The sequence below is a fragment of the Panthera tigris genome, chromosome D1 (assembly GCF_018350195.1).
Source record: "Panthera tigris isolate Pti1 chromosome D1, P.tigris_Pti1_mat1.1, whole genome shotgun sequence".
NCBI lineage: Eukaryota > Metazoa > Chordata > Mammalia > Carnivora > Felidae > Panthera > Panthera tigris.
The window spans coordinates 106,701,989-106,718,736 of NC_056669.1; the positions used below are offsets into that span (position 1 = coordinate 106,701,989).

The window sequence follows — 16,748 nt, forward strand, 5'->3', positions numbered from 1 at the left end:
CCCTCATCCCTGTGAGGGAGATGTTATGCCTGTTTTACAGATGAGGAAACTGAGGCCCAGAGCAGAAGTCCCGTGTGCCAGGCCACAGCTAAGTCAAGATGTCCTGACCTGGAGGCAGGGCAGGCCTGGACCTTCTATGGCAGACTGTCTTCCGGCCAGGTTGGAGGACCTGCTCCAGGCCGCTCTCTCCTGCCTCTGGACAGCCGTGGAGTGGCAGAGACCCCGCAGCGAGGGTGCGGCTAGGTTCTGCTGCAGGGTCAGGCTGGCACTTCTTCAAGGCCTCTCCCGGCTTCCTGGCTTCCTGGGCCGACTGCCTCCCTCCTCCAGAGGAAGGCAGCCTCTTATCTGGGCTTATCTCCTGCCAATTGAGTGTTTTCTTTCTTTGTTTTTGCTGCAGCCTCAGGCAAACAGGGCGGGGAGACCAGAGAGAAAAGGCTGCCAGAGCAAGGCCCTTCCCAGGGCTGGGGGCCTCTCCCCTTTGCCCTGCTCCCTCAGGCTTAATACCGTTATTGTCCAGACCTTCCCGGCTTCTGGGGTCAGGCCTTGTCCTGTCCCCAGATTGGCCTACCGTATTCCATGACCAAGTCCTATCTTCCCGATTTGGCTCACCACTACCTTACAGAAGAAACACTCCATGTTAGTCCCCGGATCCTCAAAGGCCAGGCTAAACTCCAAACTCCTGGGTATGACATTCCAGACCCCCAGAATCCTGGCCTCTGCTGCTCCCCCATATCCTTTCATGGGTCCACTCTTTTCTCCGCTGGGAATGACAGCTTCCTTCCCCATCTCCCTTTTTAAGTAAGTCCCAGCTCTAACTCACCTCTGCCCTGGCCCTCACCCCGGTACCAGTCCCTGTTAACAGCACTCAGCTGGCGGTAACTCCACTCTGAAAGGCTGGCTCACCTCTGCCAGGAAGCTTCTGACGGCGGGCTGTTGTGGCCTAATTCATCTTTGTATACTCATTACAAAGCGCTGGCTGGTCTATAGGGGGCGCCAATAAATCTTTCTGGAATTGAGCTCGGAGCCCTGCTCCCAGGTCCTGGTGAAGCTTTTCGGTTCCCTAGTGATCAGTCCATTCACAGCTCTGGGACCAGCCTTCTTCCACGGTCCCCTCCCCCGCTTTGTGCGTCCGGCCAGTTCCCTGAACAGAGCTGGCCCCAGGCCGACCACACAGTAGCTGTTTGAAAGGAATGACCCAAATAGGAACAACTGACCCTCCCCAGGGGACGGCGACACGGTTTGCAGGGTGCGGAATTCCGGCGGCCGGCCGGCTTGCAGTTCCCAATGACCGTATTAGAGATAAGGACCTGGAGGTCCCCGAGGCCAGGCAGCCCTGGCTCTGGTCGCAGCATGGACCCCTTCCTGGACTCGGTTCCAGGATGTCACTCAATAGGAGCTTCCTTTTCCCTTATGTGTAAGACGGCGGCATCTTTCGAAACTGTCCGTGCTAGCGTTTCCCCTGCCTGCGAAGCCCCAAGCGACGGAGAGGGGAGACTCGGCGGCACAAACACGGGCTTTATTAGCACGCTTCGTTGCGAGCGACGGCCCGCACCGATACCGCGGAGGAGAGGGTTCTGGTGAAGTTGGGGTTTCCCGGGCTTGTAACTTGGCGCTGGCGCGCGCCGGGGGCGGGGTCACGGGGCCACTTCCGGCGGCTAAGGGCGGCTAAACTTCAGAACTTCCGACGGAGCCCAAACCCTCCATGCTCCTCGCACACACCGGAAGAGAATCAGGTTTGGGTCAGATCGCCTCCTTCGAAAAGGAAAGGACCGATCTTTTTTGCAGAAGTCTTGCCAAAACGACTTCCGCCCACACCCAAGATGGCCGCCGCCGGCGCCGGGAGCGGGGAGTTTCGGGCCGTGGGACGGGTCACTGGGAGGGGGCGGAGCCTCCTCTCCCCAAGTTCCGATCCCACCAGGACTGGATGAAGCGCGTCCAGCTGGGGCTTTGCCGCATCTGCGTCGCTGTGCCCGCGCTCTTCGGGCGTGGAAGTCCCTTCGGGGTGGGAGGAGGAAAGGGTTACATGAGTTAGCTTCTCCTGGCATCCCGAGTCGGAGCCCTCCACCTCCGGAATCCCACCGCTGAGAAGCGGCGGACCTAAAGACCGTAGATTCCAGCATGCCGTGTACCGAGGGGGCCTCCTGACCACTTTAGGAAGCTCGAAGGATCGCTTGGGCTCTTAGGAATGAGACTGGTTAGATCCCAGACACTATGCCAGGGGTGCGGGGAGAGGACGCCTAGGACCCTGTAAGCACCAGAGTCGGAGACTTAGCATCTAGAAGACTGGAGGGCAGTTCAAAAAAAAGTAATTCTTTAGTTGAGGCCTAAGAACCCGGATATCCGAAAGGGGCCGACCGGGAGCACAAATACCAGCATGCCTCGTGCCCCAAGGATTCGGGGAACCCAGGAGCCTTAGCTTCTGAAGCACGACCTGGACTACAGATACCGGCATGCCACGGGACTCAGGAAGGGTCCGACTAGAGGGGGGAAGAGGCGTTCCGGAACTACAGATCCCGACATGCTTTCGGGCCGGCGCTCACCTTGAAGGAGCCCTGGAACTCGTCGCTCATCCTCCGGAGCTCGCGGCCGTAGCGCAGGGCGGCCCAGAGGTTGGGGGGCGCTGAGCGCGAGCGACCCCGGAAAGGGCTGGGCTCTTCCTCCTCCGTCCCTTCATCCTCCTCGGTCCCGGCGGGGTACGAGCTGTGGCGACTCCGGGTCTCCACAGCCCCAGCGCCTGCACAGGGGGCGGGGGCGATGTGAATCTCAACTCCTCTGCGCCCTCAGCCTTGCCGCAGCCCTCGGCACCAGCTCCCCGCCCGCGGATGTCACAGTACGCGTCGTCGGAGCCCCCGTTGAGTTCCTTCGTATGTAAATCAAGGGAAGCTCATGGGGCTTTTGTGAAGATTCAAATTAACTTCTCGTGAATCCCACAAATCTTAATTGAGCCCCAATAATGGGCCCAGGCCCTTAGTGTATTAAATGGCCTTCCTCTGTGTCTAGCACAGAATAAGGAAATCAGTAGTATAGTTTTCAGCGCAAGACCATGGGGCCTCTCGGCCCTTCTGGGGACCAGTCCCCTGGATGAGGAGTCAGGGCTGAACTCCCAGTTCCGCAAGTGATCGGCAGGTGCCCATTTGTCTCACTGTCTTGGCCTAGGGAGACCTAGAGTATGAAAGTGTAAGCCGAAGTCATTCGCAGCTACCTCCCCGTGTTGAGTTTGTCTGGCCTGTGTTCTGTGTACCGTCCCCCCACTCCTGCCAACCCCACCCCCATATCCAGACCAACAGAGACCTAGAACCACTCCCAGGAGCAAAACCCCAGAGCTACGTTAATAGAGTGCCAGACAGCACGGAGCAAATGCAGGGGGACATGCTTGGCGTCCACAGCAAGGCACATCTGTCAGGGAAGGCATTTTGGAGGAAATAAAGTTTAGGCCAGGCTTTGAGGCCAGGGGATAACCGTGTCTCATCCTCTCGCCAAGAACCTAACACAAAGCCCTGTGGGTCACTTTCGGGGGCTGCAGGGCCCCCATGGGGCCCAGCTCCAGATACATGGCTAAGAAAGCCGAGAAGGGAAGAAAATGCCGGATCCAGAACGGCCTAGGCTAAGAGGAGGGGTCAGAGCTCCTGGCTGTTCTGAGCTTCACCACGGTCCAGGCCTGGAGGGCAGGTGGGAACTCCAAGGTAGACGTGGGGAACAGGAAGCTAAATCGGAAATCGGCATCGGGGATAGAGTCTGGACGAGTCAGGAATAGAAAGACCCCTGATGAGAACAGGCCCATCGGAGGGGCACTGTCCGGTTCTGTGGGGAGCAGGCAGAGGCAAGGGTCCGTAGCTAGACGGGCCCCGGCTCCGCCAGATTCCTGCTTTGTGAGCTTGGGCCCTGTCCTAACCTGTTGGGGCCTCACTGCCCTTCCTCCGTGACATGGGGGCAGTCCCCGTCTCCGAGGACCACCCCGACAACGGATGAGACCAGCAGAGCACCATATTCTGCCCCTGTTATATCCCGAAGCCTCCCAGCTTCCCAGTGAGGCAGACATTAAGTCCTCCCTATATGACAGACGGAGAAAAGGAGTCACCTAGAGGTGAGGAACTGGCCGGAGGTCACACAGCCAGCTGGCCGCTTAAGCGCTCAAGGAACACCGGCTGTTCTTTGCTGGCTTTTAAAAAACGCCCGGGAGGGGCGCCTGGGTGGCGCAGTCGGTTAAGCGTCCGACTTCAGCCAGGTCACAATCTCGCGGTCCGTGAGTTCGAGCCCCGCGTCGGGCTCTGGGCTGATGGCTCGGAGCCTGGAGCCTGTTTCCGATTCTGTGTCTCCCTCTCTCTCTGACCCTCCCCCGTTCATGCTCTGTCTCTCTCTGTCCCAAAAATAAAAAAATAAAAAAAAAATAAAAAAACGCCCGGGACCATCACGTGACAGATACAAGGTCCAAGACTCGGAAAGCGAATGGCTTGCAGGGGGGCACTTGGTCTGGGCACTGCCCCCTCGCCCAGGAACCAGAACAAGCGGAAGTGTTCCCTGTGTGTCAATTCATTACATCCCCAGCACACTCTGTGAGGAAGGTTCCTCACTGTCCCCATTTTACAGGGGAGAAAACCAAGGCACAGAGAGGGTAGGTAACTTCCCCAATGTCACACAGCTAGTAGGTGGCAGAGCTGGGATCCAAACCCAACCAGTCTGGCTCCAGGGCGTAAAGCCCCCACGTGTAATGCTCGTGCCCCAGGTTCCCAACAGCGCACCGTGGGCCGCCCTGGGGGTCCAGTGTGGGGAGGACACCTCTGGGCCTTCTGTGAGTGCCAGCTCTACCGGAAGCCCATCCTAGGGGTAGGTTTTTTTTTTGTTGTTGTTGTTGTTGTTTTTGTTTTTTTTACCAGAGCCATGGGTTTAGTAATGCCAATCCGACCATTGTCAAATGGTGATCATTTGTATAAACAGCTTTTTTTTTTTTTTTTTTTAACTAAGCTTTTAAAAGTCTCCTCTCTACTGGGAAAAAACCCAAAAAAACAACAACTGAAGAATTTTCTGTGAATTCCCTGGGGTCACTCTGAACCATCCCACCCTCAAATCAGTTCTCAGCCACACGCGATCCCTGGGCAGGGCAGAGGTGGCCTCTTCCCACTCTGGGGAAGTGAAGTGGGTGGGAGAGGGCGTGGCTTCTGCCTGGGGGTCTGGGGGTGAGCTGGGGTGGCTGCTGGGGCTCGTCCACTCACACCGTTTTCTCAGAGAGCCCGCCTGAGGCGGGGATGGGGGAGCGGGAGAGGCCTCTGGCTGGAGGGGCCCCAAGCCCCAGCAAAGCTTCAAGTTCTTTACCACGGGGCTCCAGGGTCAGCGCGTGGGGCTGGACACATCCACGTTCAGGCTTCTGAGAGCATCCTGACCCACTTAATTAAATTAAAATCGTGGTGTTCCCTGGGGCACCTGGGTGGCTCAGTCGGTTAAGGGTCCGGCTCTTGATTTCGGTTTCGATCATGATCTCACGGTTCATCAGTTCAAGGAGCCTGCTTGGGATTCTCTTTCTCTTTCTCTTTCTGCCCTTCCCTTGCTCACATGCACTCTCACACATGCTCTCTCTCTCTCTGACTCAAAATAAATAAAAACCGAAAAAACAGAAACCGTGGTTTCCAGGCAACGTGAGGCAGTGAAGCTTTCCCATTAGGCGGCGCTGGTTTGGATCCTGCCCCCTACTACGGGCTGGGGCTCATATACTGCTCACCCCGCCAGCAGGTAGCACGCCCGGCACCTGCAGGCCTCAGCCCAGACTCCCTGTCTACCCTGAAGTCATTTGGGGCACAAAAATCCCTTACTGGCCTGCAAAGAACACAACCCGTCTTGCTCAGAGCTGATGAGATCAGAAAACACTCTAAAGTAGGCGCTGGCAAGTGTTTTTTTATAAAGGACCAGAAAGTAAGCATTCGGGGCACCGCAGGCCACACGGTCTCTGTTACAGCCATCCAGCTTTGGGGTCATTGCTCGGAAGAAGCTGTAAACAATATATAATTGGCGATGTTCGTGTATTCTACTAAAATTTCAAAAATATCAAAGCCATTCTTAGCTCATGGGCCGACCAAAAAAAAAAAAAAGGGACTTAGCCTGTGGCTGTGGTTTGCCAACCCCTGCTCTAAACTCAACTGTATCTGTCCTCTGCCTAGAGCCTTCAATGGCTCCCCACTGCCCAGGAGGTATAGTCCAAACTCCTCGGTGTGGCTTTCAAGGCCTATACATACATTCTCGTTCTAACTTCTACTCTTCTTGTCCACATACTGACTCAGCAGATCCCCGCTACAACCCGATGAGGGAGGACTAGTTCTCTTCTCATTTTACAGATGGGAAAACCGAGGCAGACAGACAGTTAACTAGCCTGCTCAAGCTCAACCTGCTAACAGAAGGCGGACTGACATCTGAACCCTGCGGTCTGACCACTGGGCGTCCTTCCTTCCCTCTCTGCCATCCACACACCCATGGCTCGCCACCCACCTGCCTGTCCCGGGCACTGGGCTATGCGCTGAGGCTGTCACAGCCCCAGACGTGGCTGCATCCCTGCCCCGGAGACATTTCCAGTCCAGTCCCGCAGGGGCCAAGGGTCAGGGAATATGAAGAGTGACAGGACTCTGCCCGTCTGGAGGGTCCAGTGGCTGTGGCTCAGGCAGGCCATTCTTGCGGATCTTTTATGGGGAAATCACTTGCTTTTTATTTTTTATTTTATTTATTTACTTTTGAGAGAGAGAGAAGGAACAAGTGAGCAAGGAGCAGAGAGGGGAGGAAAGAGCGAGAGAGAGGGACAGAAAGAGAAGAGAAAATCCACGAGGGACAGAGAGAGAGAGAGAGAGAGAGAGAGAGAAGCAGGGCTCACCCGAAGCGGAGCTCAAACTCACCCAATGCGGGGCTCGAACTCCCGACCCGAGAGATCATGACCTGAGCTGAAATCAGCTGCTTAACCGACTGAGCCACCCAGGTGCCCCATATTTCATTTTATTTTGTAAAGTTTATTTATTTTGAGAGAGAAAGAGCATGCTCGCGATTGGGGGAGGGGCAGAGAGAGAGAGGGAGAGAGAGAGAGAATCCCAAGCAGGCTCTGCACTGTCAGTGCAGAGCCTGACGCGGGGCTCGAACTCCCGAACTTGAGCTCATGACCCGAGCCGAAGTCGGAGGCTCAACCGACTCAGCCACCCAGGCACCCCCATTTGCTTTTTAGATGTTGAAAACTAAGTCAAAAGTTTAAGAACTCCTGTGCAGCCCTCTCGTGCCATGGCTACCTTCTCCCCTGCTGCCCTCCTCACACGTCCCTCCGCTCCTTATTGCTGCTTCAGACTATTCCCACTCCCCGTTTCCCCATCTAGTTTCTCAGGTTGTGCCCCCTCTGCCACCCCCACCCCCTGTCCTCATTCATCCGCGGGATCCAAGGCGTCCTTCCCCCTCACAGCCACCTGCTCCTTGCCCCTCCTTCTCCAGCCCTGCCCTCACTCTCAGCCCCATGGACAGGACCTTCAATAACTCCACCCCCAGCCTCCCACCTCCTTCCTGGCTGGCCCCCCACCTCGGTCGCCCACTCTGGCGATGCTAGAATTCCCGGGGCAAGCTTGCACCCCACACCGACCATTCTCGCCCTCGTAGACACCCTCAAGCACCCCTCCCTAGCCGGGCTGAGGCAGACACAGCTCTGGTGAAACTCCAGCTCCCTGCCTGCCCCCACGGACACCCACCAGCCGCCAGTGCGCCTGGAGGAGAGCACAGGCAGGCCACCTCCGCCGAAATTCGCGGCCGCAAAACCCAGTGGCGCCCTTGACGTTGCCCAGCACGCTTTCCATACTTCGCGCTTGGGGAGAGTCGATCACTTTAAACCTGATCCTCTCTCCTTCAACCCCCATCCTTACTCCTGGCTCAGGACTTGGCTTCCTTTCCTGGAGAAACTGGAAGCACCCACAAGAGAGACTTCTACTCGTTTTCACGAAGCATCTACCCACCACGACGCACGCACCCATGTCCGCTGCCCCGTGTTTGGTTGAGCCACCCCTCCCCGGGCACCAGACACCCTCTCTCCTACTCAAGGACATCACTCCAGCTAGCCTGCCTTCTCTCCTGCAGCACCCAGTAGTCCCTGGCTCCTGGATTACTCCCATCAGCTCCTAAACATGCTATTTTCTTTTCCCTTCCTAGAAAACAAAAAAAAAAAAAGTAAACAAACCCTTCCTTGACCTTCGTTGGGCCTTCGGCTGCTGCCCACCTCTCTGCTCCCTTTCCTGGAGCACAGCTGCCCAAAGCGGGTTCTCCTTTCTGTCTTCACCGCTTCCTCCTGTTATCCCTCGCTGCTGAACTGAGGTCAGCCCTCCAGCCACCTCGCCACCCTAACTGCAAAGGCCCCACGTTGGCAACTCCAGCACGCTACTCCCAGGCCTCCTCGGGACAGAAGCACCCGCTTGCCGCGCAGGCCTTGTTTGCCCCCGGCTTCCCTCCCAGACGGCCGCCCGTTCCCGCTGCTCCTCGGCTGCTCCCCTCCGAAGACCCAAGCTCCAGGCCCGGCCCAGGCCCTTGCCTGTCTACACTCGCTCCCTGGGCCTCCCAGAACGCTACATCAGTGATGGACAACTCCCGCGCCTATAAATCCCGCCTTGGCCATACCCCTGCTGGAAACCTCCAGCTGGGTGCCCAAAAGGCACCTCTAACCTGACCTGGCCCAAACGAGGCTCCTGATTTTGGCGCAGCTCCGCCAGAGTTGGGAGCCACCCCGTCCTTCCGGGTGCCCGAGCCAGACTCCTGGCAGCCATCCCTGACTCCTCTCTTTCCCTCACGCCCCGCGTCCAGTTGGTCGGCAAACCTGCCAGTTCTACCTTCAGAATAAACCCAGAGTCCCGCTATTTCCAGGCCACCATCGTCCCTCGAAGGGGCTCTAGCGGCAGCCTCCCCTGGTGGCCCCACCGCTGCTTTACCCCACCGCGGATTAGTCTCAACACAGGGGCCCTGGTGGTGCTCTGGGTCCCAAATCAGATCGCCCTGCCTCGGTAGCAGGTGAAAGCCGAGGTCATTACACTGGCCTTTGAGGCCCGGCCCCGCTGCCCCTCCCCGCCATCAATCCCTCACTGCCTCTCCAACTCCCCTCCCCTTCGGAGCCTAGACGGTGTCCTGCCCTCAGGGCCTCCGCATTTGTCCCTCCTTCCGCCAGATCTGTCTTTCCACAAATAGGGGCAGGGCGCACCCCTCACCACTTCCAACCTCTGCTGCACTGTGGCTTCTCACCGAGGCTGACCCTGACCACGGCAGTCAGAGTCACTCCCCCAGCCCCTGGAACCCTGGGTTCCAAAGAGAAAGGAATGACTGTTTCTTGCGCTGCCTCGCGGCCTCTGTCGTCTTCGACACATCATATCATGTGTTTGTTTGTTTGTTTATGGCTTGTCTCTCCCCCGCTCAACTAGAAGAAACTGAGCACTTGATCTAGGGGATGAGGAGGGACAGCGAGGTGGGGGCTGGAAAGCTGCAGCGAGCAGAGCAAACAGTGAGTGCAAAGATCTGGATGTTAAAGAAGTTAAAGAAAGTCTGTGGAGTTCAGCGTGACAAAGCGTGCGCGTGCAGGCTGGGCAGGAGGACTCAGGAAGCCTTCTTGTTCCTGGAAACGGGGATGGGGTCTTTCAGGCCCCAGCAGGTCAGGGATATGAGTTTTGTTTTCGGGTCTCTATGGTCCTCCCAGGCGCAAAACCTATGTTGGGCGCAGGGGAGGTGGGCACTACTGAGAAACGGCCACTGCTCTCCATCCTTCCATCTCAGCACTGGGTCCCCTTGGCCGGTGTGGGCAGACCTGCTGGTCCTGGAAGGGCTGTCTGTCTCTTGGGGTCACTTGCTCCTGGCAACTGGCAAGGATAGCCCCAGTGTGGGTGTGAGCCACAGGGCAGGAAAGAACATACCCCGGGGGGTCAGGCGCGATTTCGGGGAAGATGCAAAGCCAAGGGCAGGGCACGTTGGCATCTTCAGCCCTGCTTCCCACCAACAGCCAAATAAGTGTGACCTTAGGCAAGTCACTTCCCCTTTCTGGCTCACTGCCTGCCTCTAGGTGATTTCTGTCCTGGTCCTACGCTAACGGCTACACTCTTTGACCGTGGACTATGCACTGGCACTATAATTAAGTGCTTCCTATATATTTCTGCTAATCGACCCAACAGCCCTACAATGGTGGTGATCATTTGCTCTGTTTCACAGAAGAGGAAACTGAGGTGCAGAGGAGGTCAGGGACTTACTCACAGCCACCCAGTGAGTGTGGATATGGCTGGCATGCAGAGAGTCATTGGGCTGAGGGCAAGGCCAAGGCGGACAGGCAGGTGGCTGGGGGGTGAATACCTACCTCCATGGTGGTTGCTGCTGGCGGGCTGCCCCTGCTGGTGACCAGCTTCCCCGAGGAGGCCTGGGGCCGTCCGCTGGTGCTTGCCAGGGCCGCGGGGCCGGTCCCCTGTGGGGCTGGGGCCCAGGCCCCTATCGGTAGGGCTGGAGTCTTCCTGCTCACTGGGCTCAAACTCTGGGATCTGGAACATGCTCTGGGCTGTGGGGGCAAGATGGGAGGTAGTCAGGACACAGGGGGCATATGGTGTTCGGTGAAGGGAAGGGACAGCAGACACCTCTGGTTCTGTCTCCCACCTCAGAGCCCCAGGTCCACCCTGCCTCCCGGGCTCCAGTCTCTAGCTGGGCAGCTCGCTCGGCCTGTCCACCCACGACCTAAATCTCCTCTTTTGGAGCCTTGGTGCTGTGAAGTAGTCCCAGGCCCCTACCTAGGCCCCGGCCCAACCTGCCCTAGGTGACGGCCCACAAGTCTTACCCCAAGCCCGATCTCGAGGCCCCTGACCCGGGCCTGCCGCCTCCTTCCAGTACTGAGGGAGCCCGGCCCTAGTTGCCTGGGCAACGGGAACTGTCACCGACCCGGCCCAATCAGCTTTTGAAATGTCACTAGGGCTGGCCAGGGGGCGTGGCCGCTTCCGACCCAGTCTCCGCCCCCGCCGCGGGACTTGCTCCCAGCCTACCGCCTTCGTCCTGGGTCCCTTCCTCGCCTCCCGCTGCTCAGTTCCCGACATCCCTGTGCCTGGGACATGTGTGGGAGCAGATAAGGGATTCTCTGGGGTCCCCATTTGAAACCCGGAGACCAGCTTCTGCTGACAAGCCCTTCAGCCCCCTGGACTTTAGTCTCCACTCCTGTAAAATGGGGATAATGACACCTCCCTCAGGAGCCAGTGAACTTTGTAAACCGAGTGGTGACTACTGTGGGTGAAAACACTTTGCAAAGCTTTAGCCGAAGCTCAGCCGTCGGATGCATTCGTTGTTGCTGTGGTCACTGCTCTACCTGGATGCGACTGTTGTTGCCGTTGTCCCTGCTCCGAGCGGACTGGGTAGCCGGGTCGGGAAGTCCCGCTCCCTCTTCCCCCACCGTGGAAACCTCGCACCGCCCGCCTCGGGGGCACCACTCCCCGCGCCAGCTCTGGAGAGCTCGAGATAAGCGAGGGAGCCTCCTCCCCGGCAGGATGACTGCCCCGGCGCAGGAGAGGGGGCCCCGTTGTGGGTGACCGTAGGACCCGCGGGGGCTTCGCGCCGGGAGGGCAGCCGGCCAGGTGAGCGGGAACCGCGGCCGGCCAGGGCGTGGGGCGGGCGCGCCTCCGGGGGACTGCGGGGCCCTGCGGGTTAAGCCCGGGGGGGGGGGGGGGGAGGGGGCGGGGCCCGGGGGCCATCTTGGCTGTGGGCGGAAGTTTCCTTCCGAGAGCCGGTGAGGGGAAGTCGTTACCGCCCCCCCCCCCCCCGCCCCGGCCGGCTGGCGCGATCTCGATTTGAGGATGGGCAAGAGAAGCATGGGAACTGGCGGCCCCCCAAACAAACAAGGCCCGCCGTCCCTGGGCACGGCCCACCCGCGCGCCCGCCGGTTGCGCTTTCGCCCCAGCGTCTCGGCCTCCCGCTGCCTCTAGGAACCCCGGGCGCCCGCCGGCGGCGCGGCTCGCGCCAATTCTCGAACGGCTCCGCGCCGGGCGCGGCGCGACTCGGCGCGCAGCTGCGGAGCTGGTGGGGCCAGGCCCTGCGCGATTAGCGTAGCCAACGGCGCCCGCGCAGGCGCAGGCGCAGGAGGGGGCGGAGCAGCGGGAGCCGGGGAGCTGGGGAGCCGGAGCCCCGGGTCCCAGCGACCAGAGCCGGCTCCCCCGGCGGCGTCCCGAGGACCCGGCGTCGGCCTCCTCCCGCCCCCCGAGGCTGGAGAGTGGATGCAGTGGGGGGTGGGGTGGGGGCAGCGTCGGAATTCCGAGGACAGAAGGCAGAGGCCGTCCCCAATCCGGATTATTGGAGGGGAGAGAGAGACCCCCCAGTTTGGGGAGGGGGAGAGCCGGGGGTTGAGCGCCCCACCCGCAGCGGCCGCTGCCCTCAGCCGAAGGGTATCTCTCGGCTCTCCCCCTCCTGCCGAGACGACTCGAACGACCAAGGCCAGGGACCCCTGTCCTTCAGCCTCTGCACCCCCTCACCCCGCTCTGGGGCTGGCTCAGGGAGGAGACCCTGCCCACCTCCCGCCTCTGCCCTCGCGAGGGACTGTCCTTCCACGCCCCAGAGTGAGGGGCCCAGGCCCCAGGCTGCCTGTGCCCCGCTGCAAGGGCAGGGTCCCTCTGTTGAGGAGGAAGGGCCTGGCCAGTCGCAGCTTCTTTCCTCCTGAGCTCCCCGTCTCTGTCGCTGCACCCTGCAACTCCCACCCCTCCATATTTATTTCCCTGGCCCCCTGCCAGCCCCTCCATCTCGTTCTCTGGGATTCAGGCCTCCCTTCCGGACATGGAGAGTAACCTGTCTGGCCTGGTGCCTGCCGCCGGGCTGGTGCCTGCGCTGCCTCCCGCCGTGACCCTGGGGCTGACTGCGGCCTACACCACCCTGTACGCCCTACTCTTCTTTTCCGTCTATGCCCAACTCTGGCTGGTGCTTCTATATGGGCACAAGCGTCTCAGCTATCAGACGGTGTTCCTGGCACTCTGTTTGCTCTGGGCTGCCTTGCGCACCACCCTCTTCTCCTTCTACTTCCGAGATACCCCCCGAGCCAACCGCCTGGGACCCCTGCCCTTTTGGCTTCTTTACTGCTGCCCTGTCTGCCTACAGTTCTTCACGCTGACGCTTATGAACCTCTACTTTGCCCAGGTAACCATGATAACGGGTGGGGAGGGGAGGGGGGCCGTGGGGTGGCCAGCCCCAAGGGCCCGAAGGAATGATGGGCATCTCTGCTCCCAGGTTGTGTTCAAGGCCAAGGCCAAGCGCCGGCCGGAGATGAGCCGAGGCTTGTAAGTACATGGGACACGTGGGCACACCCGCCAGGCCAGGGGTTAGGGACCAGGCTGGTGTCCATTTCTCGCCCCCCCTCCTGTGCAGTGCTGAGGCGAGGACAAGTTAGGAGGTGTTTGTGGAAGGGCTTGGAAAAGTTAGGCACCTGCGGCAGACGGCCCGGCAAAGGCATCGCACCCGTGAAGGGCAACCATCATGGAAACGGTGATGGCAGCGTGAGGGGAGAGGGGGTCCCAGTGTCTTCCGTGATGGAAGAAGGGCTGGAGGCTCCAGCCCTTGCAAGCCCCGGACTGCCACTTCTGGGTGACCTTGGCTGGCGGCGATAAGCCTGTCATTTGTATAACGTCTTACGGTTTAGGGAGAGCTTTCACAAACATTTTTCACGACCTACCCGCGAGGCTGTTATTATCCCCATCTGAGAGATGAGGGAACTGAGGCCCAGCAAGGTAAAGCCACACGTTCAAGGTCACAGGTGCGGCGGAAGGCAGAGTCAGGGCTTACATTCGACTCTCAGTCCCGTGCTCAGTCCACTGTGTCCTAGCTGTCAGTCATACCTGACCTCACTGGGCCTCGGTTTCCCCTTCTGTAAAACCGGAGAGCCGGGGTGCAGACAGCGTCGGCCTGGACTGGTTCTGACCCTAGCGTCAACTAGGGTCTCCTGGGGCAGTTCGGGTAGTCAGTGAGCGCTAGGGACGGTTGCCTGGGGCTGACTGTGCTGTGGGCCGCAGGCTGGCCGTCCGGGGGGCCTTCGTGGGGGCCTCGCTGCTCTTTCTGCTGGTGAATGTGCTGTGTGCTGTGCTGTCCCGCCGGCGCCGGGCACAGCCCTGGGCCCTCCTGCTGGTGCGAGTCCTGGTGAGCGACTCCCTCTTTGTCATCTGCGCGCTGTCTCTTGCCGCCTGCCTCTGCCTCGTCGCCCGGCGGGCGCCCTCCACCAGCATCTACCTGGAGGCCAAGGTAGGGCCCCAAGCCCCGATACCCGGGTGCCCTTCGGGGTCTTCGTGCAGTGGTCTTCGGGGGGGGGGGGAGGAGACTGGAGCCTCCCTTCCCTGAGGGTCCCCTCTTGTCATCTGTGCCAGGGGACCAGCGTGTGCCAGGCGGCTGCGATGGGTGGCGCCATGGTCCTGCTCTACGCCAGCCGGGCCTGCTACAACCTGGCAGCCCTGGCCTTGGCCCCCCGGAGCCGGCTGGATGCCTTCGATTATGACTGGTACAACGTCTCTGACCAGGTGGGCGTTCGGCTCGTCTGCTGCCTCCTTAGTAGCCATGGCTCTCGGCCCCCCCACTGGCCTCGGCTGTGTCCGGGTGCCCCCGCCAGCACGACCGCGGATTGACACAACCCCCTGCCTTCCTAGGCGGACCTGGTGAACGACCTGGGGAACAAAGGCTACCTGGTGTTTGGCCTCATCCTCTTTGTGTGGGAGTTGCTGCCCACCACCCTGCTGGTGGGCTTCTTTCGGGTGCACCGGCCCCCGCAGGACCTGGTGAGGGCCAGTGGCGAGGGGTGGACACTGGGCATCCCTGGGCTGGGGTCTGGCGGGAAGCCAGCGGTGGGGCGGGAGAAAGCATGATGGCGGCTTCCTCCCCCAGAGCACCAGCCGCATCCTCAATGGGCAGGTCTTTGGCTCCCGTTCCTACTTCTTCGACCGGGCTGGGCACTGCGAGGATGAGGGCTGCTCCTGGGAGCGTGGCCGGAGCGAGAGCACCAGGTAGGAGCCCCGGCCTCCCTCAGGTCCTCCGGCCTGCCCGCCTGCCCTGCTGAACCGTGGGGACCTAGAGCCTGGTCTTGCCACTTTCCCCTTGACCCCACCCCCGCCATGGCCCCCATTTCCTGTCTGTACTAGGTAAGGTCCCCTCTGGCTTCCGCCTCCCACCCTGAGGTGCAGCTTGCCGCAGTCCAGAGGGTTCGGGCCCTGGGCGCTGGAGAGCTGGGGCACCGGGCCCTGTTCTGAGCCTCTCTCCCTCCCCCAGCTGCTGTGAGTGTGGCCCCGGTCACTGCCTTGGGACTGACCCTTGTTTTTCTGCCTGCAGCATGTCAGGCAGCCTAGGCTCCGGCAGCTGGTATGGCGCCATCGGGCGGGAGCCAGCCTGGTGCGGGGGCAGCCAGACACGGACCACTCCTCTGCTCTTCTCCCAGGTGCTGGGACCAGGTGGCCACCACCACAGTCTCTACTCCACCCCGCAGACGTGATCCCCTTCTGTCCTCCCCCCCCAGAACACCCAGACCCCGGTCCTCCCATCCCAGGCCCCGCCACCCCCCCGTGCCAAGTTCACCTGCCGCTTCTTGCCCAGGATCATGGGAGGCTGTGGCCGCCTCTTCCCCTGGCCAGCTCCTTGCTACTCTTGTCGTAGTGAGCTTGTGCTGTCCCCTAGGATGCGGGGCATGGCCCCGGCTGCCAGATGCCCTACAGCACCTTGGCATGACCTGCCGCCTCTGCTTCTACACTGGAGCCAGCTACCTCTCCTGCACCTGCCGCTCAATAAACAGAGTCTGTGCCCCTCATCCGTTCATGGTCTGTCAGTTGTCTGCTTTGTGTTCCTTCCACCATCGCGTCTTCGGTCGAAGGCTGATCGGACCCCGGCCCTCCGAGGGAGCGGCTGGGCTGGGCAGGGGTCACTTAACCACCTAGGCTGGTGGGCAGGGAGAGGCAGGAGCCTGCAGTCCAAGGGGAAAGGAGGCCCGGAGAGCGTGTTCCCTCTCCAGTCTCTTCCTCACTTGAACGATTTCTACCCTTTCCTCAAAACCTGCTTCAAATGTCATCTCCTTTATGAAGTCTTTCGTCTCCAGGTCAGGGAGCCATGTCCCCCCTCCTGGGTCCTGCGGCACGATGATCGTGTGTCTCTTATGCCGGTTACCCTTGCTGCATTAGGATTTCGGGAAACCCCGTTTCCCTGTCATCCTGCCCAATCTGGCATTCAGGGCCAGGGAAGGACCTGGCCTGGGACTGAGGAGCCCCCACCTCCCTATCAGGTGTGGAAGTGGCCAGATAGTTGGGCCGCCCCCACATAGTCTGCCTGGTGGCCCTGGGGGCTCCTTCTCTGACTGCCCCTAATACCGCAGTCACTGCTTTCTGCTGCCACAGTCTTGGCCTATCTGTCATCTGCCCTATGGCTGGGACTCCTTTATCAGAGGGTCTCTCTCCCGTCCACGTACCTGGTCATCACACCTCCTCATAGTTCCTGGGGGCCTAGTACTGCTCCTGTCTGGAAACTTCGCTTGGGATTATCCTGGGCATCCGATCTTCAGGGCCTCCAGAGAGGGCGTCTGAGACTCCCAGTCAGCTCGAAGCTGAACAGTCCCTTTTTGTTGAAAGGAAACTAACATTTGTAGGGCACTTTATTGTGTGTGCCAGCCTCTGTTTTGAGCATTTACAAATACCTCTTTAATGCTCAGAACAGCACTCCGAGGTGGTAATTAATCATCCCTTTTCCGTAAGTAGGGACTGGGAGGCTCTTGAGAACGTAGTAACCCGCTGCGCCCTCTC

General features: G+C 60.1%; 2 protein-coding genes across 6 annotated transcripts; one reads left to right on the plus strand and one right to left on the minus strand.

Annotated features, from left to right (window-relative positions):
* Positions 1 to 1,500: 1,500 nt before the first annotated feature.
* Positions 1,501 to 11,398, minus strand: BAD (BCL2 associated agonist of cell death). Of its 2 annotated transcripts, none has more exons than XM_042958454.1 (4): positions 11,315 to 11,398; positions 10,328 to 10,522; positions 2,541 to 2,734; positions 1,501 to 1,995 (listed from the first exon to the last, which is right to left on the minus strand). In XM_042958454.1, exons 2-4 carry the CDS (start codon positions 10,512 to 10,514, stop codon positions 1,870 to 1,872), a joined length of 507 nt encoding a protein of 168 aa, XP_042814388.1. In that variant the 5' UTR covers positions 10,515 to 10,522; positions 11,315 to 11,398; the 3' UTR covers positions 1,501 to 1,869. The 2 variants fall into 2 exon arrangements, with proteins under 2 accessions (XP_042814388.1, XP_007091969.1); XM_007091907.2 differs by lacking the exon at positions 11,315 to 11,398 and adding an exon at positions 10,796 to 10,893.
* A 96-nt stretch (positions 11,399 to 11,494) lies between these two features.
* Positions 11,495 to 15,766, plus strand: GPR137 (G protein-coupled receptor 137). Of its 4 annotated transcripts, none has more exons than XM_042958451.1 (8): positions 11,495 to 11,579; positions 12,754 to 13,125; positions 13,216 to 13,265; positions 13,995 to 14,220; positions 14,343 to 14,492; positions 14,619 to 14,747; positions 14,854 to 14,972; positions 15,295 to 15,663. In XM_042958451.1, exons 2-8 carry the CDS (start codon positions 12,769 to 12,771, stop codon positions 15,452 to 15,454), a joined length of 1,191 nt encoding a protein of 396 aa, XP_042814385.1. In that variant the 5' UTR covers positions 11,495 to 11,579; positions 12,754 to 12,768; the 3' UTR covers positions 15,455 to 15,663. The 4 variants fall into 4 exon arrangements, with proteins under 4 accessions (XP_042814385.1, XP_042814386.1, XP_042814387.1 ...); XM_042958452.1 differs by lacking the exon at positions 11,495 to 11,579 and having other exon boundaries at positions 11,747 to 13,125; positions 15,295 to 15,400; positions 15,637 to 15,766; XM_042958453.1 differs by lacking the exon at positions 11,495 to 11,579 and having other exon boundaries at positions 11,747 to 13,125; positions 14,881 to 14,972.
* Positions 15,767 to 16,748: the final 982 nt, after the last annotated feature.

Excerpts from the sequence above, each read along its gene's own strand:
- BAD (XM_042958454.1), bottom strand. The coding sequence starts at position 10,514 with ATGTTCCAGATCCCAGAGTTTGAGCCCAGTGAGCAGGAAGACTCCAGC. Across the intron at positions 2,735-10,327 it reads CAGCAGCAACCACCATGGAG|GCGCTGGGGCTGTGGAGACC; the intron begins GTAGGTATTCAC and ends CCCCCTGTGCAG. Across the intron at positions 1,996-2,540 it reads AGTTCCAGGGCTCCTTCAAG|GGACTTCCACGCCCGAAGAG; the intron begins GTGAGCGCCGGC and ends CCCACCCCGAAG.
- GPR137 (XM_042958451.1), top strand. The coding sequence starts at position 12,769 with ATGGAGAGTAACCTGTCTGGCCTGGTGCCTGCCGCCGGGCTGGTGCCT. Across the intron at positions 14,748-14,853 it reads ACCGGCCCCCGCAGGACCTG|AGCACCAGCCGCATCCTCAA; the intron begins GTGAGGGCCAGT and ends TTCCTCCCCCAG. Across the intron at positions 14,973-15,294 it reads GGCCGGAGCGAGAGCACCAG|CATGTCAGGCAGCCTAGGCT; the intron begins GTAGGAGCCCCG and ends TTCTGCCTGCAG.